This window comes from Podarcis bocagei (assembly GCF_964188305.1).
Source record: "Podarcis bocagei genome assembly, chromosome: 8".
Classification (NCBI taxonomy): domain Eukaryota; kingdom Metazoa; phylum Chordata; class Lepidosauria; order Squamata; family Lacertidae; genus Podarcis; species Podarcis bocagei.
In genome coordinates this window covers 68246654-68265535 of record NC_138133.1, presented here as the reverse complement: position 1 = coordinate 68265535, position 18882 = coordinate 68246654, and the positions used below count along the sequence as shown (strand labels likewise).

The 18882-nt window shown below is 42.9% G+C and overlaps 1 protein-coding gene across 2 annotated transcripts; it reads right to left on the bottom strand.

Moving 5' to 3' along the window:
• Nucleotides 1-123: 123 nt before the first annotated feature.
• On the bottom strand, nt 124-18863 carry ERICH5 (glutamate rich 5). 2 transcript variants are annotated; one of them, XM_081204966.1, is made up of 4 exons: nt 9125-9504; nt 5343-5825; nt 3812-3919; nt 124-1393 (listed from the first exon to the last, which is right to left on the bottom strand). In XM_081204966.1, exons 1-4 carry the CDS (start codon nt 9213-9215, stop codon nt 1371-1373), a joined length of 705 nt encoding a protein of 234 aa, XP_081061092.1. In that variant the 5' UTR covers nt 9216-9504; the 3' UTR covers nt 124-1370. The 2 variants fall into 2 exon arrangements, 1 of the variants encoding a protein (XP_081061092.1); XR_014010656.1 differs by lacking the exons at nt 124-1393; nt 3812-3919; nt 9125-9504 and adding exons at nt 12984-13279; nt 16762-18863 and having other exon boundaries at nt 5711-5825.
• Between the last annotated feature and the right edge of the window lie 19 nt (nt 18864-18882).

The following is an 18882-nucleotide window of genomic DNA, read 5'->3' as shown; positions in this document are numbered from 1 at the left end:
CAAGTTACATGGTCCTTACAAAAGAAAATGTATTGCAAGTGGTTTTAGTTTCCAAAGGTAAAGATGTGAAACACACAATACATAAGCCTTTAGATATTAGAACAGAGAATTAGTTTTCATGCAGACATTCCATAAATGCTTTATTTCAGTGTTTAAGATTACCATTTTATAGACTACATGAGGCACAAATCCCAACCATTATCAAGTATACCCCAGCATAAAACAAAGGTTTCCTGGTTCAGACATAAGGTGGGTGAAGATCAGCTTTGCTCAAGTTTACCCAACTTCTCAAAAATATGCAACCAATAGATTCACACTAAACGTCTGCAAAGTTATTGCTTTTTATGTGAAATTATTTTCTCTCAGCTATAAGATTTGCACTTCAAGGTTTCTCTTTGAAAAGACTGAAGGGTTCACTTTTCATAATTACTATCAAATAACAGGTTTATAAAGGCAAATAGAATTCATATACACTTTGGGGGGAAATCTATAAAGTGTTCTAGAAGTACACATAATTGCACACCAGAGGCAGCAATTCATTTGGTTTATACTTTTACTTTAGCGTGTGTTTTCAGGAATTGGTTAGAATTTTGCAGATTTAAAATTTAACGTTTTCATTTTAACAGACGTGCTACCACCACAATACAGTAACAGTGTATGCTGCTGTTGTGCTTATCAGTAATTTCTTATTAGAGTGTACAGAATTGCTTGTTTTGTCAATAGGGTGACAACAGTTATCCTGTGCTTTCAAAGTGCCATAATTACATTGCTCTCATCCCCTGAGTGCTGGATTGCAGTGTCTACCTTCATTAGTTTAAAAAAAACCAAGACATGAATTGATGCATCTTTCCAGATTGAACCAAAGCAGCAATATTAAGCTCCAATATCCATACTTGTTTTATGTAACAAAATTCACTTAAGTGTTGTACTGGTAGAGTTAAAAAAAAACCTCATGGCTGCAACTTTATTACTAGAACCTAACAATACTCAGACCTTTTCATATCTTGCACTTGGAGAATCTCCATGCACCCAGTTCTACAATTTATGGGTGTCAATACAGTTTGCCCTAGCAATTTATTTTTTTTAACTGAAATACAGTAGATGAAGTTCTTGATTTGCAACACATGATTTCACTTAAATGGAAGTTTACAGAAGGCACTCTATGGCAAACATGAAAGGTTAACACATTGCAATTCCTCAGTGTCTTGGCAACTTGACTTCCCAAAATAAAATCATTAAAATGGTTTCTCCCCTAGTGTTCAGAAGTGACAAGTCCATACAAGCTTCTATAAAAAACCAGATTATACCAACAATCACAGTGCTAATATTAATTGAGCAGCCAACGATGAAGTCCAGGCAGAAGTCACGAGTCACTCTTCATTATTTGTAGCTTCTGCAATATAAAACAAAAACAAAACCTAAAATTTTAAAAGTGGCAATGACTTTTAGACAAATATATTCTAGGAACAGTTCTTTGAAAGGAAGTCATCTGTATGAATCATATGAAGAAGCTTCTGCTGCTAATATTTAGCATGTCAGAACAATGCAAGTAAGGCAGTAAAGCTTAAAGTGGATTATTGGGAGGAATCAGATCAGATGAAAATGGTGGTCCTTTCTTAACTGGAAATAATTGGATATTGAATTTATAACCGTTAGAGAACCTTTTTCAGCTTGATGGCTGCATTCCCTTCTGGGCAACTAGGGGCAGGGGGCACATACCAGGCCAGGCCAGAAGCAGAAGTAGTCAGAGCAAGCAATATAAATTTTACCTTTGTACAGTAGACTACTTTCTGCTCATGCTTGTATACTCCTTTCTATCCTCAATCCAGGCTAGCAAGTAGTTTTTATTACAGTTGAAGGACACATTCCAGCAAGGCAAAAAATACTTGAGGGTGGTACAAAACATGGCTGGAGAGCATCTCCCAGGCCTGAGGTTCCCCACCCTGGTCCATAAATACATACTCTATTGACTCCCAGCATCACACAGCAGCTAAACAAAAGCCAAATGGGAGTGCTTATCACACTGGAGGATTGAAAGGAGCATGTGCAGAAAGGTCCGTAAAACAAGACAAAGCCGTCTAAGCTTCTGTTGACCAGTACTAGGGCTACCTGATGCAAAGTGTCGCCATATGATAAAACATTTAAAGTTCACATTTGTTGAGTCATCTTTTGCTTCAAATTGATTTGAGAAAGCAGATTCAATTAAAGAAAAGAAATCTTGACACTGGTAATTTGAGTTTGCAAAGAGTGAGCAATGCGGGAGAGGGGAGGGTTCCAACTATTTCTTATTTGTAATTCTGCACGACTCAAAACAGCAAGTTACTAAATATATATACGTGTGTGTGAGAGCTAGGAAGACAAAACACAGCTATCTCTTCATGGACATATTTATGCACAGGCACTTCCTCTTCCCACTGTAAGAAATTCCAGTAGTTATATCAAGCATTTCTCCTGGGTGCTATGATGAGCTTTTAATTGCAGACCCTGGTTTCCAAAGCAGTAGGGGGCCTTCAGTTTCACAGAAAGGAAATCACCACCATCAATTAAGATTGAGGGAAATTGATGTGCTGTAATGTTAGATCTGGCCTGAGCGATGAACCCTTTTGCCTGCCTTTTCATTTGTTCTTTTGTCTCTTGTCAAAGCCTGTACTTTGCTTTGTTTTGTCCAGTGAGTGAGTGTCTGAACCCTACCCATTCCTCACCTATTATAACAGAAATCCGAGAATGGGAAATCCCAGAGCCATGGTAGCAATCTGATCATCATTAGAATGTGCTTGGCAAATAGTAACTATGGAATTAAATGTGTATAATTAAGCTTCTCATTTCCAACATGTGCATCTTTTCCAAGTCTATTTTTAACTAGCTTATCTGCTTCAAATGGCTTGGGGCCAAAGTAGACGAAAGCAGGTAGTGGTAGTCCAATTTTGACAGCAAAAGGGTTCACACAAGTGCCCTGTTGCTTTCTTCCCTCCAGTCTGACCCCTGCTCAAAGGACTTTTCTCTACAGCTGTGCAATTATGCCAGACGTGAACCCAGCTGAAGTGAGGGCTTTCCAAGGGGTTTGTAGGAGGTAAGTGGCAGACAGACAGGCTCTACCTTCCCCAACCTGCTGCCCTCCTGATGCTCTGGACTGCAGCTCCCATCATTGATGACCACTGTCATGCTGGCTGGGTTAATGGGAGTTTCCTTCCAAGACGTGGTGGGAACTCATTGGGAGAAGGCATCTTCCCATGTCCCTACTGCCATTTTTAAACAAAAGCTGACAACCTCTAGATGAGGTTAGAGAAGACCTAAACACACAGACCAGGGATGAGGAACCTAGTTTTCTCCATATACAGTGGCACCTCGGGTTACAGATGCTTCAGGTTACAGACTCTGTTAATCCAGAAATAGTACCTTGGGTTAAGAACTTTGCTTCAGGGCGAGAACAGAAATCATGCAGCGGCAGTGGGAGGCCCTATTAGCTAAAGTGGTTAAGAATGGACCTCCAGAGCAAATTAAGTTCTTAACCCGAGGTACCACTGTATTGCGAGGCTACAGTTCCCATAATCTTTGGCCACTGTTCGGATTGGCTAGCGGCAGAAGTAAGTCAAAGTTCAACATTTAGAGGACCACAGATTCCTCATCTCGGAGTTAATCCTACACAATCTAGGCAGATTTAAAAACAAGCAATTACCTGCAGGACACTGTTTAAATACCTCTATTTAAATAATGCAGGCAGCACCCAGGACGTGCCAATGAAAGGTTATGAATAGGAATACAGCATTTTAAACTTCTAATATATTAGTCCTTTGCTCCTCCATCAACATACCTATCTCTGTTGCTGCCGTAGCTTCTCCCATTTCTTCTTCTTTTGTTTCAGAGCCCTCACTTACTGCATCACGGTGCATCTCAGTTTCCTTCTTTTCTCCTGTCTCGCCTGGAACAGTAACCATAGAGATCAAGCCAGGGAACATTGAAAGAGTATTGAGTGCCCTAGCAGGTTCTGCACTGGTGGCTGGCACCCTTTGGAACTGGTAGAATGGAAGACAAGAGAGGCCAAAAGGAGGTGGAGCCAATGACAGGCAAAACCAATTAATTCCAGATTTGTCCCCATCCTCTTCCTTCTTGCAGAGTTCTATAAAGGGCAACACTTAAGACTGAGAAGCTACCCCTGGGGCTGATGGTAAGGAGGCAGGCAGGTGGGGCAATGCTCCATTTGTGCTAATGGAACAGCCCCCACTGATGCTATGGGTGTTCTTTATAACATCAAAGAAATAGGACAGGAGACATGCAGCACTTGCCAGCTGATATAAATGTATCTGCCACATCAAAGTGTACCTACCATTGTCCTCTGTGTACTTTTAGAAAAGTTGTTGGTGAAATAAGTAACTTAAGCATTCTACGTGTCAAGACATGTACGTCCATGTAAACAGAATTTCCATTCACCCATGCATTAAGCGATTTTGATGTTTTTCAAACCATTCAGTAAATGAATACAACCTTGTTTCCTACAGCCTGCATTTTGCAGAAATCCTGCTGCACGTACCATAAAAGTGGTACAGAAAAGATTTGTCATGGGAAATGGCTATCATAGCTAATAGCCCCTCAGCACTAGGTATAACTCTTGATATGTTCAGATGCAGAATACCTACAGTTACCAAAGGCCAGGGCCAAACAGCATCTCAAAGGGGAATTTTCCTGGTGTGATGGGAGACTGATAATGGCCAAGATAAACATTTGATGTAATGCAGCAAACCAATTCTAAATAAATACTATTACTTCACAAGCAGACTGAAACCAATAATAGCGTTGTATTTTTGGTTAACTATTATACACACCGCAATAATTTTGACTGGACTGATTTGGAATTTAGCAAAAACTTGTGCACTGCCCTGTGATCTCTGGATGAAGGGCGGTATACAAATCTAATAAATAAATAAAATAAAAGAGAAACAAGTTACTTTGATGTCAGAATGTTCAGATCCATTACCAAATCAAAGTACAGTCGCCTTTGTGCCATTTGTCTTCTGGCAATATGCACCAAAGAAGGGCTTTCCCACCCACTCTCTTGTTAGCATCTCACCTAGCATAAATAATTGCTGGGGGCGGAGGAGGAAACTAAGTATATGAAATGGGAGCACAAGGAAACAAGACAAGGCAACAATTGGTGGCACTGGCCTCAGTTATTCAGAGGGCCCCCTTTTAGTCTAATTATTTGTCAAAGCTACACACAACTCAAACCCACAGGGCAAGATTTTTGCCCTCATGTACCTGCATGCAAAAAAATTCATTACAATCGGTGGAATCTGCATACAGGTCAGAACTTGGCCTTCTCAGTCTGAAATAGCACAATTTATTACCCTCAGTCTGTTGTTCTTCATCCATTTGCAGCTCCTTCACAATTTCCGTTACAAGACTCCTAACAATTTCCTCAGTTGCAGGCTCAGCTGTGCCTGTCTCTGCTGATTCAACAGGATCAGGCTGACTGTCCTGTACAGTTTCCAGAGGCAAAGTGTTGGCAGTTTCTGTGGCAGCTTGAGGCTCACCAACCTCTTCGGCTGGTATCGCAGGTCGAGGCTCACCGGCTTCTAAAAGGGCGACAGGCAAACTTTTGCTGAACTTCTCTTCCGGCGCCACGGGTTGAGGCTCTGTGCCTTCGGGGTCGACTCTTTGACAGGTAGAAAGGGCACAGTTGGTCATTCCAGGGATCAAAACATCTGCTTCCTCTTCAGCAACACCCTTGCTTAGTTTTGCTCCATCTGAGCCCAGCTCCACTTCCATTACCCCAAGTTTGGTCTGATCAGAAACAGTTTCATTTTCGACTGCAATGGGCAAGTTGTCCTCTAATTTGGGAATGTCGATGAAGCAAATAGAAAAGAAGAACACAAATTATTACTGAGAGCAAATCTATAGGTTATATATATCCCATTTATCCATACAATCAACTGTTCTTCTGTAAACTTGATGCCACCCATATCAAAGCATATCTGAAAGAGTAATTTCTAGGAGTGGCAACTACACCACCAGAAGCAACTCTAGGGCTACTTTTTCTTTTTTGATAGTGTGGTTATCAGTACGCATGTTAGCTATAACTTCTAATGAAACATGTAGAATGCACTATAAGAAATTCAAAACAAGAGAGTGGCTCAATTGTCCCATCCAGTTCTAAATTCGGACAAAACAGGGGGTGCATAAAACCTGCCCCAGTACTAAAGTTAGTAGGAGTAACCCCACTCTAAACCAAGTACTTTTACTGGTCTCCTTCCATATGTGAATAATTTTCGTTTATTGCACAAAAACTACTGTTCTTTTACTGCAGCCAATACAAGTGGACCAGTCCTTCAACAATATAGACATAAGGCAATGCATAACCCTTCCTCCACAGGTATCTTGCATCTCATGATAGCAGCTATTTCACAAATTATTGAATGAACATGTCAAGTCATTTAGTTCTGATGCTTAGAAGCAAAAAGGCAGAGTGTTCATGTTGCAGCCTGAAAGCAGAGGTATGTGTAGATGTTTATGTCCCTTACCCACCCCAACAAGTCTGAATGGTAATGACGAGCACAGTGTCCCACCCAAATTAATTTTGACAAGTTAACTTATTAAACCATCCTACAAAAACTGTTTTGAGTGAAGAAGCCTTAAGGGAACTCAGGAAAAAGCTTATAACTGCAGAATGACATGTTTGTTTCCTGTTAAAATGATCTCACCAAGAGTACAGCAGAATTAGTTACATGCCTTTATATATTCAGTGGCCTCCTTACCTTCCACTAAGTAGATGTGTAAATCCTTTAAAAAGAAGAGGAAGGCCTCATTAAGATATTGCCATATGTGTAACTAATTTACACATTTGTCCAAAATGCCCAAGGGAAATAATTTCAACTTTAACCATGGGGTTGATATTTCCCCCAGGATTATTTTTGCTCTTTTTGAAGTGCTAGATTTTTAATTTTATACTATAGCTTTGCCTTTGTCCATTTGTCGTTTATTCACACATTGAATGTAGTCCACAAACTGGAGAATACTGTAGTGGATTTCTCACAAAATCAGCATAATATGTCCCTGACTTGCAGCCCCCAAACCACAAACAAAGTCACCCCATTCTGGACCAGTCACAGTTTCTACACTGCCTTCAAGGCCAGCATATAATGGCTGTCAAGCTCAGAAGTTAACCACAGTTAATTTTTAGACCAGTTGTAAGGAATTGCATTGTTTAGTAGAGTTTGTGTCACATTTCAGTCTCCTGTGGCATCATTTTATAACGCAATGGAATCAGACAAGCCACTTCATCCAGGATAGATCAGAGCATCCAATTTAGAAACGAAGCAAATACTTTTATCATAAACGTTTATACTACACACAAAATCTGGACTCAAACAGAAATATGAAAAGCTGTTTATTCCTAGGTCAGTTTTCACAATGCCAAGGCTGTACTGTATGTTTTCACAATGCCAAGGCTTTACTGGACATTAAAACAAAAATTTAGACATAACCTTTTCATGTGGCATTTTATCAAGGAGTACCAGATAAGTTAAAAGTCTGATTAACAAATATATACTTTTAAAAAGCTTTATTGAGAGAAGAAAAATGACTGTAGCGCACTATCAACAAACTATGAAAGCCTGAGAACCTTTTTGCAAGTGTAACCAAGTACTGTAGGTATGTTTACTTAAAAGTAGGTCCTAACATGTTAACTGAGGTTTGCTCACAGGGATGTATACACAGAATAATAACCCAAACAATATACCTCAGTGTGCCTTAGGTGTAAACACTATTTGTTTATATGCAAATCTATACACAACTTATTCTCAGGCAAGTATTGCGGAGTTTCAGCACAGCTTTTTTTGAAGCCTGGTTATAATTTATACTGAATACCTCTTAACTCTTAGCAGTCCAGTTTAACACAGGCCGGTAGACTAGGTTATTAAAACAAAATATCTGCCAAACTTACATAACAATGACACAGCCATATGCAGTTTATTGGTAGTTACAAAATAGGCCCACAGCCCTATAATTGCTTATTTAGAAGTAAAATTAAATGCACTAGCTCCTGTGGATCAGGATGAATATTGCCAGAACGGCAATTTTAGCGCTAGAACAAGCCGAGATAAACTAAGGTGGGAAGTGGGCTCCCCCCACCGCAACTTTTGATTCTTTTACTTACCTCCATTAACCACAGAGAAAGTAAAATGGAGGCATGGGGGTAGGCAAGAAAAGAGGGAGCAAATTGAGGGTTCTATTCAACTAATTGTTTCCTCAGAATAAGCCCACTGAAATTAATGGACCTGAAATTAATTAGCCATGTTCATTATTTTCCATGAGTCTTCTCTAAGTAGGACTAGTAGGGAATACTACCTTACAGATTATAGACCAGAGGTTAAAAGTATCTTCCCATCTGAAGATAGAAAGGAATGCAGAAAGGATAATCAAAGGAGGACTGGACCTGCCTCTTTAATGGTAGTACAGAAGGAAACAGAACTTGAGCAATGCACCTTGTTATATAGGCTCAAGAAAAGCATAATTCCCACCCCAAAACAACAGGAAAAGAACAGGTGTGGCGACCCTAACAATAATACCGCTCCAAACGGTTTTGAATGCTTCTTCCCTCCCCGCACCAGATTCAACTCTATTATAAACTGAGCGCCTCTTGCTACGAAAAGAATATTGCGACACCTTAAAAACACACAAAAAAACCCTTAACACACCGTATATTTCAAACACACAGGATCCCGGGAACTGCGGTTTGCTACGGGTGCTGGGAAATGTAGCTCCGTGAGGGGAAAACCACATTTCTGCCCCTTCCTTACAAACGTATTACGGCTCGAGAGGCTTCCTTTGATGCACGACGCGCAAACCCTCGACTGAGCGGAACATATAATAAAAGTTTCACTGCCACATAACTCCCAATATTACAAAGGGAGCGAATACCAAGCGGGAATTAAATTAGGTGCTACTTTTACCATTAATTACTACAGGTGTTTTTTAAACGCTCCCCCCCCCCAAGTGTGCTGAGCCCGCGTCCCCTGCCTGCTCCGCTTGCCAGAGAAGCAGCAGCAATTTTGTAAGGGCAGTATAGAAACTTTTTTTTAAAGGAGAATTGGTAGCAGCAGCAGCAGCAGGGAGCCTAAGGGGCGCTCACCGCATTTCTGCAGCCCGTTGGCGTCCGGAGACTTGGGAGCCGGCCGGCTGCAGTCCTTGACCTGGGTCTGAGCGCTGCTGGAGCACCCCATTTGCGCGGCGGGACCCCACTCCCCACACCGGGCCGAGGCAAAGAAACGGGTCTCCCGGGGCGGCTCCTCCGCGGGAAGCGAACCTGCCGCTCCGCTGCCGCCGAAGGGAATGCGCGCAGGTGTCTCCTCTCCCAGGCGCTAAAAAGGGGGGAAAGTGGCGGCCGCCGCCCCCCTGCTGAGCTGCGCGTGCCGAGGAACTTCCCTCTCATAGGCTCCCGCCGGAGTGTTTATCGCTCGAGCTCGGTTGCCATGAGAACGGCGCGCGGCCAGGGGTAGCCGAACACGGGGCGCTCCAAACTTTGGGCATTCTTCTTCGCACGGCGCAGGCGCGGCGGGACGGGAGCCTCGTGGAGGCTCGGCGGGGCAGAGCTCGGGAAGTCCAGTGAGGTGATGGTGACACAACGGGGACGGGGCACGCCGCTGGTGTCGCTTTTTAAAATCGCAATTTAACGCGGCAATAGGGCCTAGTGGGCGGCTGCCCCCTCTGTTTGCTTTGGGCTTGCCTCCCCTGCGACCAATATAGATATTAAACAAGAGCAGGGAGATAAATCGGTGCTGGGGGCTGATGTCCGGGGCCCCTTCCAGCAGGGCTGGCTCCTCACAAATTTGAAATAAGCGATCCAGTGAATATGATCTCCTAGAGAAGACGTGGTGGGCAGCCTTTGACCCTCCGGGTGTTGCCAGGCCCAGACAGGGGGGGGGGGGGCATATGCGCCACTTGGCCCGGGCCTCCCATTCCAAAGGGGGCCTCGGTCAGCATATTTATCTATATTTTCCATTTTGTCTTTATATGCAGATATGGTTCAAGCCTTGAAATAAAATTATTTGTCAGCATAACTTTTGTGAAAATTATTTATATACTTACTTGTTTATAAGACTTCCGTTATCCCCAGGGTAAAAAAAAGGGGGGGGGCACATTATCTACCTGGCTCTGCAAGGCCCTGGGTGTTGCTGAACTAAGACTCCCAGGCAAGCCTTGTTTGCTGGGGCTGGTAGGAGTTGTAGTTCAAGGACAGCAGTAGAGCCAAAGGCTCCCCACAGCTGAGCTATACAAAGAGATTCCCCCATGCCCTGTAAATCCTGAGTTTCAAATTACCAGTTGCACCCCTGCCTCTCAAAATGTGTGTGAAGCAGCTATAAGGCTCTCATGGTGGGTTTTGTTGTGGGTTATATTCTGCAGTGCTGGAAAATAGCTGTTACGAGTGACATGTTTATCCCACCCTTTTGCCAAGGAAATCTGGTTGAGGTACATCAAGGGTGGTGTCCTCAGGTGGGAATGTACCTGCCAGTACCTCCTATAAGGTCCACAAATAGTCTATTGAAAATGCCCAGTGCACCAGAGATGGTTTGTACTCAGTTCCTGTTTGCACGACTCATCCTCTTTTGCAATGAACCCATGGGCATAGCTGAAGGGGGGTAAGGGGCACCTGCTCCCCTAAATCAAATAAATAAAAATAGTTAAGTAACTGACCAATCACAGATAGCTTGGTTATGCCCCCCCACAACATAAACCCTGCCCCGCGACATAAATCCTGGCTATGCCCATGATTGAACCTCCCCACTTTAAACATTTCCATATTTCATTGGATGCCAGAATTCAACACGCATTCTCCCGTTCCTTCTGAACAGAGAAGAGGTTCAAAGAGCTGCTTTCTGTATGGTACCTTTTCCCACTTATGGAGCAGTCAATACAGAGGTAGTGTATGCTGCACCATTTAGTGGTCCTGCCTCTTTTTTATGGGGTAGGCATTAGGTGTTATGCTACCATTTTATGATTGTTGCCAAGGGATCTTTCTAAAAATTCCAAATGTGCCATCTGGCCCAAAGAAGTTGGCAACTCTTAATGGTAGGTGGTCCCTTCAGTCTCAATCCCCCCCATCCAATTTCGTCCGTACCACAACCCTTACATTTTAACCCTGTGAGGAAGAGATAATTGACTACCCCAAAGTCACCCAGTGAGAATCCTAAGTGGGGTCAAGGAGAACGGGGTGGCAGACACATTGGGACATCCCAAAATGGGAACGGGGCAGTGGTTTTGTCTAATTTTGCTACACCAGATCAGGCTCCTCAGGAGATCTGTGAGGCTTCAGATCCAGCAGATTCAAATTCGCTGGTGCCCTGTCCCTTTTGGACGCTTTCTGTGTGAATGAAGATAGGGCCTCCACAACAGTACTGGCAGAGAAATAGCTATATGCCATCCAAACTCTGTCCCCACCTAAGCATCAGGCAGTGGGGAAGACCTGTTTCTTAGCCAGGATTCGACCTGGTGGCCATAGTCACTGCATGTATGTACAGTATTTCAAATATTAATATCCTACTTTTCCTTGTACAATCCAATGTGACTAATATGAGAAACATGAAATACACTAAAAATTGACAAAGGAACAAATACGAACAGCCACACAGCAAAATACATTGCATGTTTCCATTGTTTTAAATGGCTTCAGTATACAAATCCTAATAGGCCTTGCTTAAATTCATGTATTTATTTAACAAGATTGTATGCCACCTAACCAAAACAACTCTAAGCAGTTTACATAAAGTTATGTAAAACATTCATAGGAGAATACCAATAAAATAACAGACTTTAAAAACAAGTAATTATGGCCTTTTTATGCATTATATAACCAGTACTCATACTTGGTTGCTGTGAGGTTGCTGCTGCTTCCTGTGCATTCCTGGTGGCTTCCTTGAGATTGGCATATTTTCCATGCCAGTCCACAAGGTATGCTGCTCTCATGAGCCCCTGCAACCAAGAAAGCATTTCTTGGCAGCCTCTTCATAGCAACTGTAATTATGAAACTATGGTGGATGTTTTCATATGACAAACCACATAAACTGTGGCTCAACAAATAAATCAAATGGGGGTGTTTTCAGTGTAAAAGCGAAGTGTTTTGAGGGGGGAATGTTATCAATTGTCTTACTAGTTTGGTAAAATACATTTACAATAGATAAATGTATTTTCTGAGGATGATGTTCTTTGAATCAGAGTCTTAAGCTGCCCACAATAGTCATAAGCTTCATGAAATCTCTCATGTAGGTGCTGGCTGGACCCCCACCAGTTTAGTTTCAGCAAGATGATGGCCCTACATGCCTTCAAACCATAACCTTGATTGCACTTCTGTAGAATTAAATAAGAAGTTGCCACACAAAACAATGTGAAAAAGAACTAACAATGAACAAATAAGTTTTGAAACCTGGGGGGCTTTTTGGGGAGGGGTGTTACTTTATGAATTAAAGTTTAGTTAAATGAGGTTGCTCTCCTATAGACCTTTACCTGTAAGCCCCACTGAACGCAGTGAGGCATATTTCTGAGTTGAATTGTACAGGATTGCACTGCAAACGTTTCCTTCTGTGACTATCTCAAGGAATTGTTATATCAGGTCAAAGAGCACGTGATGCTGGTCACTGTTTAACACCAAATGATGCAATAGTGGTGGCATTTGCAACATACCAGTGGATAGATATGAATTACTAAGGACACTGGTTAAATGAAACAACTGTCACGCTTCAGGGGGGGGCTATGGTCTTGAGCCAAAGTCTAGCACAGAGAATCAGGCTAGGTTCAAAATGTGATCAAAACTACACCCCAGTTCAACATCACAGTGAATTCAGCAAGGTGAGGGAACTGGAAGCAGGACTAAGGATCCCACAAGCAAGAAGAGATATCAGTGTTGTTTCCTACAACTAGAAGGCTAATGTGTGAGACTCATACATAACACCCTAACCCCAGCTGCTGGTAGTAAAGGAGTTCCAACAATTGCTTACCATGTACAACGTCTTTGTCTGTAGACCCATGCTAGGTCATTGCTCTTCAGTCTGGGCCCAGGCCAATTGGTGCCAGAGTTATTCAGGACTGAGGGCTGGCTCAGTCTCTTCCTCTGACAGCTCAAAGGGTTCTTCAGACAGTTTCCCACCAGGCAGCCCGTCAAGGGGATCCTCAGCATTCATTCCAGGTGATCCAGCATGGACCTCAAAGTCCTCCACCTTTGGGGTGTCAGTTTCCCCCCCTTCAAGTACTTAGTGCCAGTTCAGGGCTAGACATGGCACCAGTTTGTGTAAAGCTGTAAGACACAACAGCCATTTATGTTCTGCCAGAAACCTTTTACATGCAACGCAAACATAAGTGAACACAAAGTGCACAACTCTTTCACGTTTACTGTAGAAATTTAAAACCGTACTTACATTAGCGAAAACAGTGCAAGCCCTCAAATGTCTTAAAATCCAACCACCATCAAAGGTTATCAAAACGCATTATGTCAGAGTAATCGTATTGAAACCTAATCATGATCACATTTCTGTTGTCAAACAGACTTCATGAATCTGTGCCGTAGACACCCATTAACTTCTGCAAATGAGAGGCTGTGTATCTAATTCTTCTAATTATTGCAATATTTGCAAGAAAGAGACTTCTAGAATGTTTTTTTTTAAATGTCAAGCACATGTGAAACACATCTGATTCCTCTACTGATTGCAGCTTGTTCACAGAGCAGACCAGGGCAGGTGTACAATCTAAAAGCTGGGTGGGGAATCTCAGGCCTGGGGCAAAACACCGCCTACAAGGCAGGAATGGAGAACTTGCTGACCTCTGCAGACCTCCCCTGGTCTGTTCTGTGAACAAGCTCTTATCATTCCTAAACATTGGCCATGCTGGCTTAGACTGACAGAAGTTGAAGGGCCATAGGTTACCCACCCCTATTATAAAGGAATCTCCTATGACTGGCCTTGAATTATATGATGGAATAAGAGGATATGTTCATAATAATCTAATCTGTGCACGCACTATAACTTTAAAGCACATTTGAAATACATTCTTTCTCTCAAAAAATTCTGGGCACTGTAGTTTACCTCTCACATAGCTAACATCACCAGCAACCTTAACAAACTATAATGCCCAGAATTTCATGGCTTTTTACAAGACTGCATTTCTTAGAAATGAAACAGCAGGGATCATTCAGCTAGCAACAGAAGGGTTAATTGTTTAGTTAGCCAACCTAGAGCGGGTGTTGTTGTTGCCTAGCAACCAGTGAGATTGGCACAATCCTTGCTGTGATAACTCAAGCTCTGATTGGCTGGTTAGGTCCAAAGGTGTTTCCTCCTGTGTGTAATTGTATGCCTCCCTATGTACAGTGGTGCCCCGCAAGACGAATGCCTCGCAAGACGGAAAACTCACTAGACGAAAGAGTTTTCCGTTTTGGAGGTGCTTCGCAAAACAAATTTCCTATGGGCTTGCTTCGCAAGACGACAATGTCTTGCGAGTTCCTGCGGGTTTTTTTTCCTAAGCCGCTAAACGCTAATCCACTAATCCGTCAATGGGCTTGCTTCGCAAGACGAAAAAAACCGCTAGACGAAGAGAATCACAGAACGGATTCTTTTCATCTTGCGAGGCACCACTGTACTAGAATTGAACTAAGAAACTTCTCTGTATATTTCTATATAGTTCAGTTTCCCCTAGTAAAGTATTACCAATTTCTTTTCTCTCTGGACTCCATTTGTGTTATTCGAGTGACTCTTCTAACAGTATTACTCATGTTTAAACTGGGCATTGAATGTTTTTGGATATGCTCAGATTGACAATAAGCATCAGGATTTTCTCTGCCCTCCAGCGGACTTCATTCCTTTATCCATTTTTGTTCTGGAACTGTTTTTTGATTGGATGGCTGAGTGACAAGAAATGTCGATGCTGATTCAGCAAATGCCAACCTTGTTAGTATCCCAAATTCCAGATTTGCTCACTTTGGAACAATGAGACATAGTTGTTTTCCTGACAATAAATGAATAGGACAGTGCATGAACCAGGGAAAATTGAATGAACATGTTTACACTTGCTTTAAATATGATCATTATCATAAAGCTCAGTCTGCCACTTTTAATACCCATAGAAAGAAAAGTAATTAGTGTGGGTGCCAGAATGGAATTCTAATAAAGCTTTCTCATTTGTCTGAGGGTGAAAATGTACAAAAGCAATAAGTTTAATATCTGCCTGTTTATAGGGCATGTCAAAACAGCTCTGGCAGCTTTTAGAGTAATGCAAAGATTAGGATGTCCACACTGATAAAACACAGCTGGACTGTAAGTCTAAAAGAAGCCAAATCAAATCCATGTGAGAGAAATATGCATTCTGTGTGGCATAAATTTAAGCACAAATTATCCCCAGGTTTGCCATCTTTGATAGCAATAGATTATAAAGAAAACAAGAGTGAGTCTTGTGGCACCTTAAAGACTAACAAATGCATTAAGATTTTATGGGCTACAGTCCACGCCATCAAACGTATGAAGTGTTTTTCTGAGCGGCAGCTATATATACACATAGTGAAGGGAGTAGGGAATTGTAAACAGTGAGGTCAGAAGGAAAGGAAATGCAGAAAGTTGCGCTATTTTGCAGTGTCCAGAAACTGAACTGCTTGCAAAGACTGGCTTAGTCTTAGGTTGTTGGCACAGTGGAATTTGTTGAAGCCTTATAGAAACTGCATTAAGTACCTCCTGCTCAGGTGACAAAGATGGAGCCCATGTATCTTGGGTAGAAGTGAGACTTTTTGGAGACAGCAGCTAAGTGTTGTTCTAACCAGTCATGAAAATGTTGGCATACTGTGGAGTCATGTGGGAGCCCATGACAGGGCCATTGATTTGAATATACAGTGTTACCTTGGTTCTCAAACTTAATTCGACTTCCAAAACATTTGAAAACCAAGGTGCACTTTCCCATAGAAAATAATGCAAAAAGGATTAATCTGTTCCAGACTTTTAAAAAAACCCCTAAAACAGAAATTTAACATGAATTTTATTATCTAACGCAGTGTTTCCCAAACGTTTTTGGGCAACGGCACACCTGCTTACTGAAAAAAAATCTCGCGGCACACCACCATTAAAGCCCCGCCCCGTGACGTCAGCGCGCAGCGTCACGCCGGGAGGGACGCACAAAAGTGAAAGTTTTTCCCCTCCCCCTTGCCGGGGAACCTCCAAGCTTTGGGCAGGCAGGCAGGCAGGCAGAGCTGGGAAGGGGGTTTCCAGGGGACACGGCAGCTCCTCGAAAGGCTTCTCTCAGCTGCGCTCAATCCTCCTCGGAGAGGATTTCCCCTCCGGTCCCATGCCTTCGTTTGGGGCATCGCTCCGGCTGCTCCCTCTCCCGCCGCGCAGGAGCGATGCCTCTCTCTGGCTCTCCCTCCGCGCAGGCTGAGGGAGGGAGGGAGGTGCGCGTGTGACCCGTCTCTGCTGGGAGACCAAACCCAGCGAGGCAGAGTCGCACGGAGGCGCCCAGGCAGCGCTGCCGGCTGCGAGGAGGAGCACCAGGCAGCAGCAGGAGGCGCGGCCTCTCCTCGCCGCCGCCGCCCCGCCTCTCGCCGCCCGACTCGCCCGCCTCCCTCCAGGCATCTCGCGGCACACCAGCCGATGTCTCACGGCACACTCGTGTGCCGCGGAACACCGGTTGGGAAACACTGATCTAACGAGACCATTGATCCATAAAATGAAAGCAATAAACAATGTGCTGTACTGTAAAATAAAACAGTATTGTAGATAAAAATGAAAATGTAATTTTTCTTCTTACCTTCATGGATGATAGTCATTGTTTGGATGGAGGGTCAGGGTCCTCTTCTAGAATCGCAATCGGTGACTCCTCTCCTGCAATTCCTTCCCTTGCTTTTCTTACACCACTGACACCTGGTTCAGACCCGCTGATTCTTTTCCTCACTAAATTTTTTTCAGTTGAGATTTGCTTTTGCTGATGTTTTAAAATTTGCCTAAAGTGAGACATAGCATTATCATTGAAAGTGTTGGTTGCATGACTTACAGCAGCTTTATTAGGGTGATATTTTTCAACAAAACTTTGCACTTCAGCCCATTTTGCACACATTTCTTTGATCAGTGCAGTAGATACAATTTCTCTGCTCTCCTCCTCTGAAGGTATTTCCTCAGTTGCCGCCTGTTGCTGCTCCGTCAGAATGTTTTGTTCTTCTTCTGTGGCGAGCTCAGTCTTGTGGTCCTCTACTAACTCCTCCACATCACCACTATTCACTTGCAATGATTTCTCCTCCTTTGTTATGTAGGTCCTCTTTGGCATTTTCTTCCGAAATAGGCCTGTCTCATCACAGTTGAAAACTTGTTGGGGAATGAAACCCTGTGACTCAACATAATCTTTAAAATCCAAAACAAATCGGTCAGCATCCAATTTGTTGGCACTGGCAGCTTCGCCATGTCTCACCACACTGTGTATGCCACTTCTTCTCTTAAAATTATCAAACCAACCTCTACTTGCCTTGAAAATCTCACCCTCAACACTTGCTCCAGGGGTGTTTCTGATGAGTTCAGCATGCAAATGTAAAGCTTTTTCACAAATCATGCTCTCAGAAATGCTGTCACCGGCCAACTGTTTTTCTTTTATCCATGTTAAAAGCAGTTTTTCCACTTCTTCAATTGTCTGTGTTCGTTGCCTTGTGAGTGTTTTAACACCTTTTGCAACATTGGCACCTTTAATGGCTTCCTTATTTTTTAAGATGGTACAAATTGTAGATTTGGCCATACCAAACTGCGTGGCCAGGTCACTTACACGGACACCACTTTCATGCTTGGAAATAATTTTCTTCTTCACCTCTATTGTTGCTCTGTTAATGGTTCTCTTGCCTTTGCAACTTTTATCCATTTTCACACAGTCACACAATCAAATTTCAAGAGTGCTCCTGAAAATACAGTAGCTGAACTGGGTTCCACAGAGTCACAAAAACAAATTAACTAAAATACTCGCAGAAACAAAACCGCCAAATAAGTTGCAGAAACAAAACCGCCAAGTAAGTCACAAAAACAAAATTGCGAAATATAAGCTCCAAATATCACCAGTGTGTTGCATGGGTCCTCAGCGGAAGTTCTCAGAATGGAAGCATTCAGCTTCCGAAAAAAGTTCACAAACTCTGTGGAACACTTACTTCCAGGTTTGCAGCATTCAGGTTCCGATTTGTTCATCAACTAGGCCGTTCGAGAACCAAGGTTCCACTGTACATGTTCTCACCAAAGCTGAAATCATTCTAGGTAAGTACAAAGCAGCAAGGTTCAGTGGCCTGGTGTACTCGTTGCCCTATCTACACTGAAAATAGAATAGAAGAATTTCAAGATTAAGTGCTAGTGAGCCCTGCTTTGCTTTGAATTAAGTCCAGCGTAAAATGTTTTACAGTTTTTTAAAAATTTAAGCAGCCATGTCTTTCTTCACAATACATTTTGACCATAGATCATATTAAGACGGAGGACTCCCCCCCCCCCAACACCTGAAATATGTGCCTTTTTATTTGAGCATATCCTTTCAAGCACAAGTGCAGCCTAAGTTAACAGGCCATGCCCCGAGGATGGCTCGATGCGCTCTCATTTACAGAGCTTGCTCTCTGCGGAGAGAAGCAAAGGGAGGAGGCTGCTCAGGCCAAGTGCGGCATAGAGATAGGAAAATGTAAAGACGTCGCCGTTCGTCTTCCAGAGCCTGGAGGAACCCGCCTCAAACTCCTTTCAGAATGGCCGTTAAAGTTCTTCTCGGTCAGCTTTCTCCAGACCAACCTTGGTTCTCCAGACGCTGCTGGACTACAACAGAGGTTCAAGTATGATGGGGAGCATAGTCCCAACACCGTTTGAGGCACCAAGTTTGAGAAAGCCTGTCATAGACTTTTTTCTATCTCTATGGTACCATCTC

What these genes read in the sequence shown, in the direction of transcription:
- ERICH5 (XM_081204966.1), bottom strand. Translation starts at nt 9,215, where the DNA reads ATGGGGTGCTCCAGCAGCGCTCAGACCCAGGTCAAGGACTGCAGCCGG. An exon ending in CAACGGGCTGCAGAAATGCG is followed by an intron (nt 5,826 to 9,124) that starts GTGAGCGCCCCT and finishes TTCCCAAATTAG; the next exon opens with AGGACAACTTGCCCATTGCA. An exon ending in TACGGCAGCAACAGAGATAG is followed by an intron (nt 1,394 to 3,811) that starts GTATGTTGATGG and finishes TTTATATTGCAG; the next exon opens with AAGCTACAAATAATGAAGAG.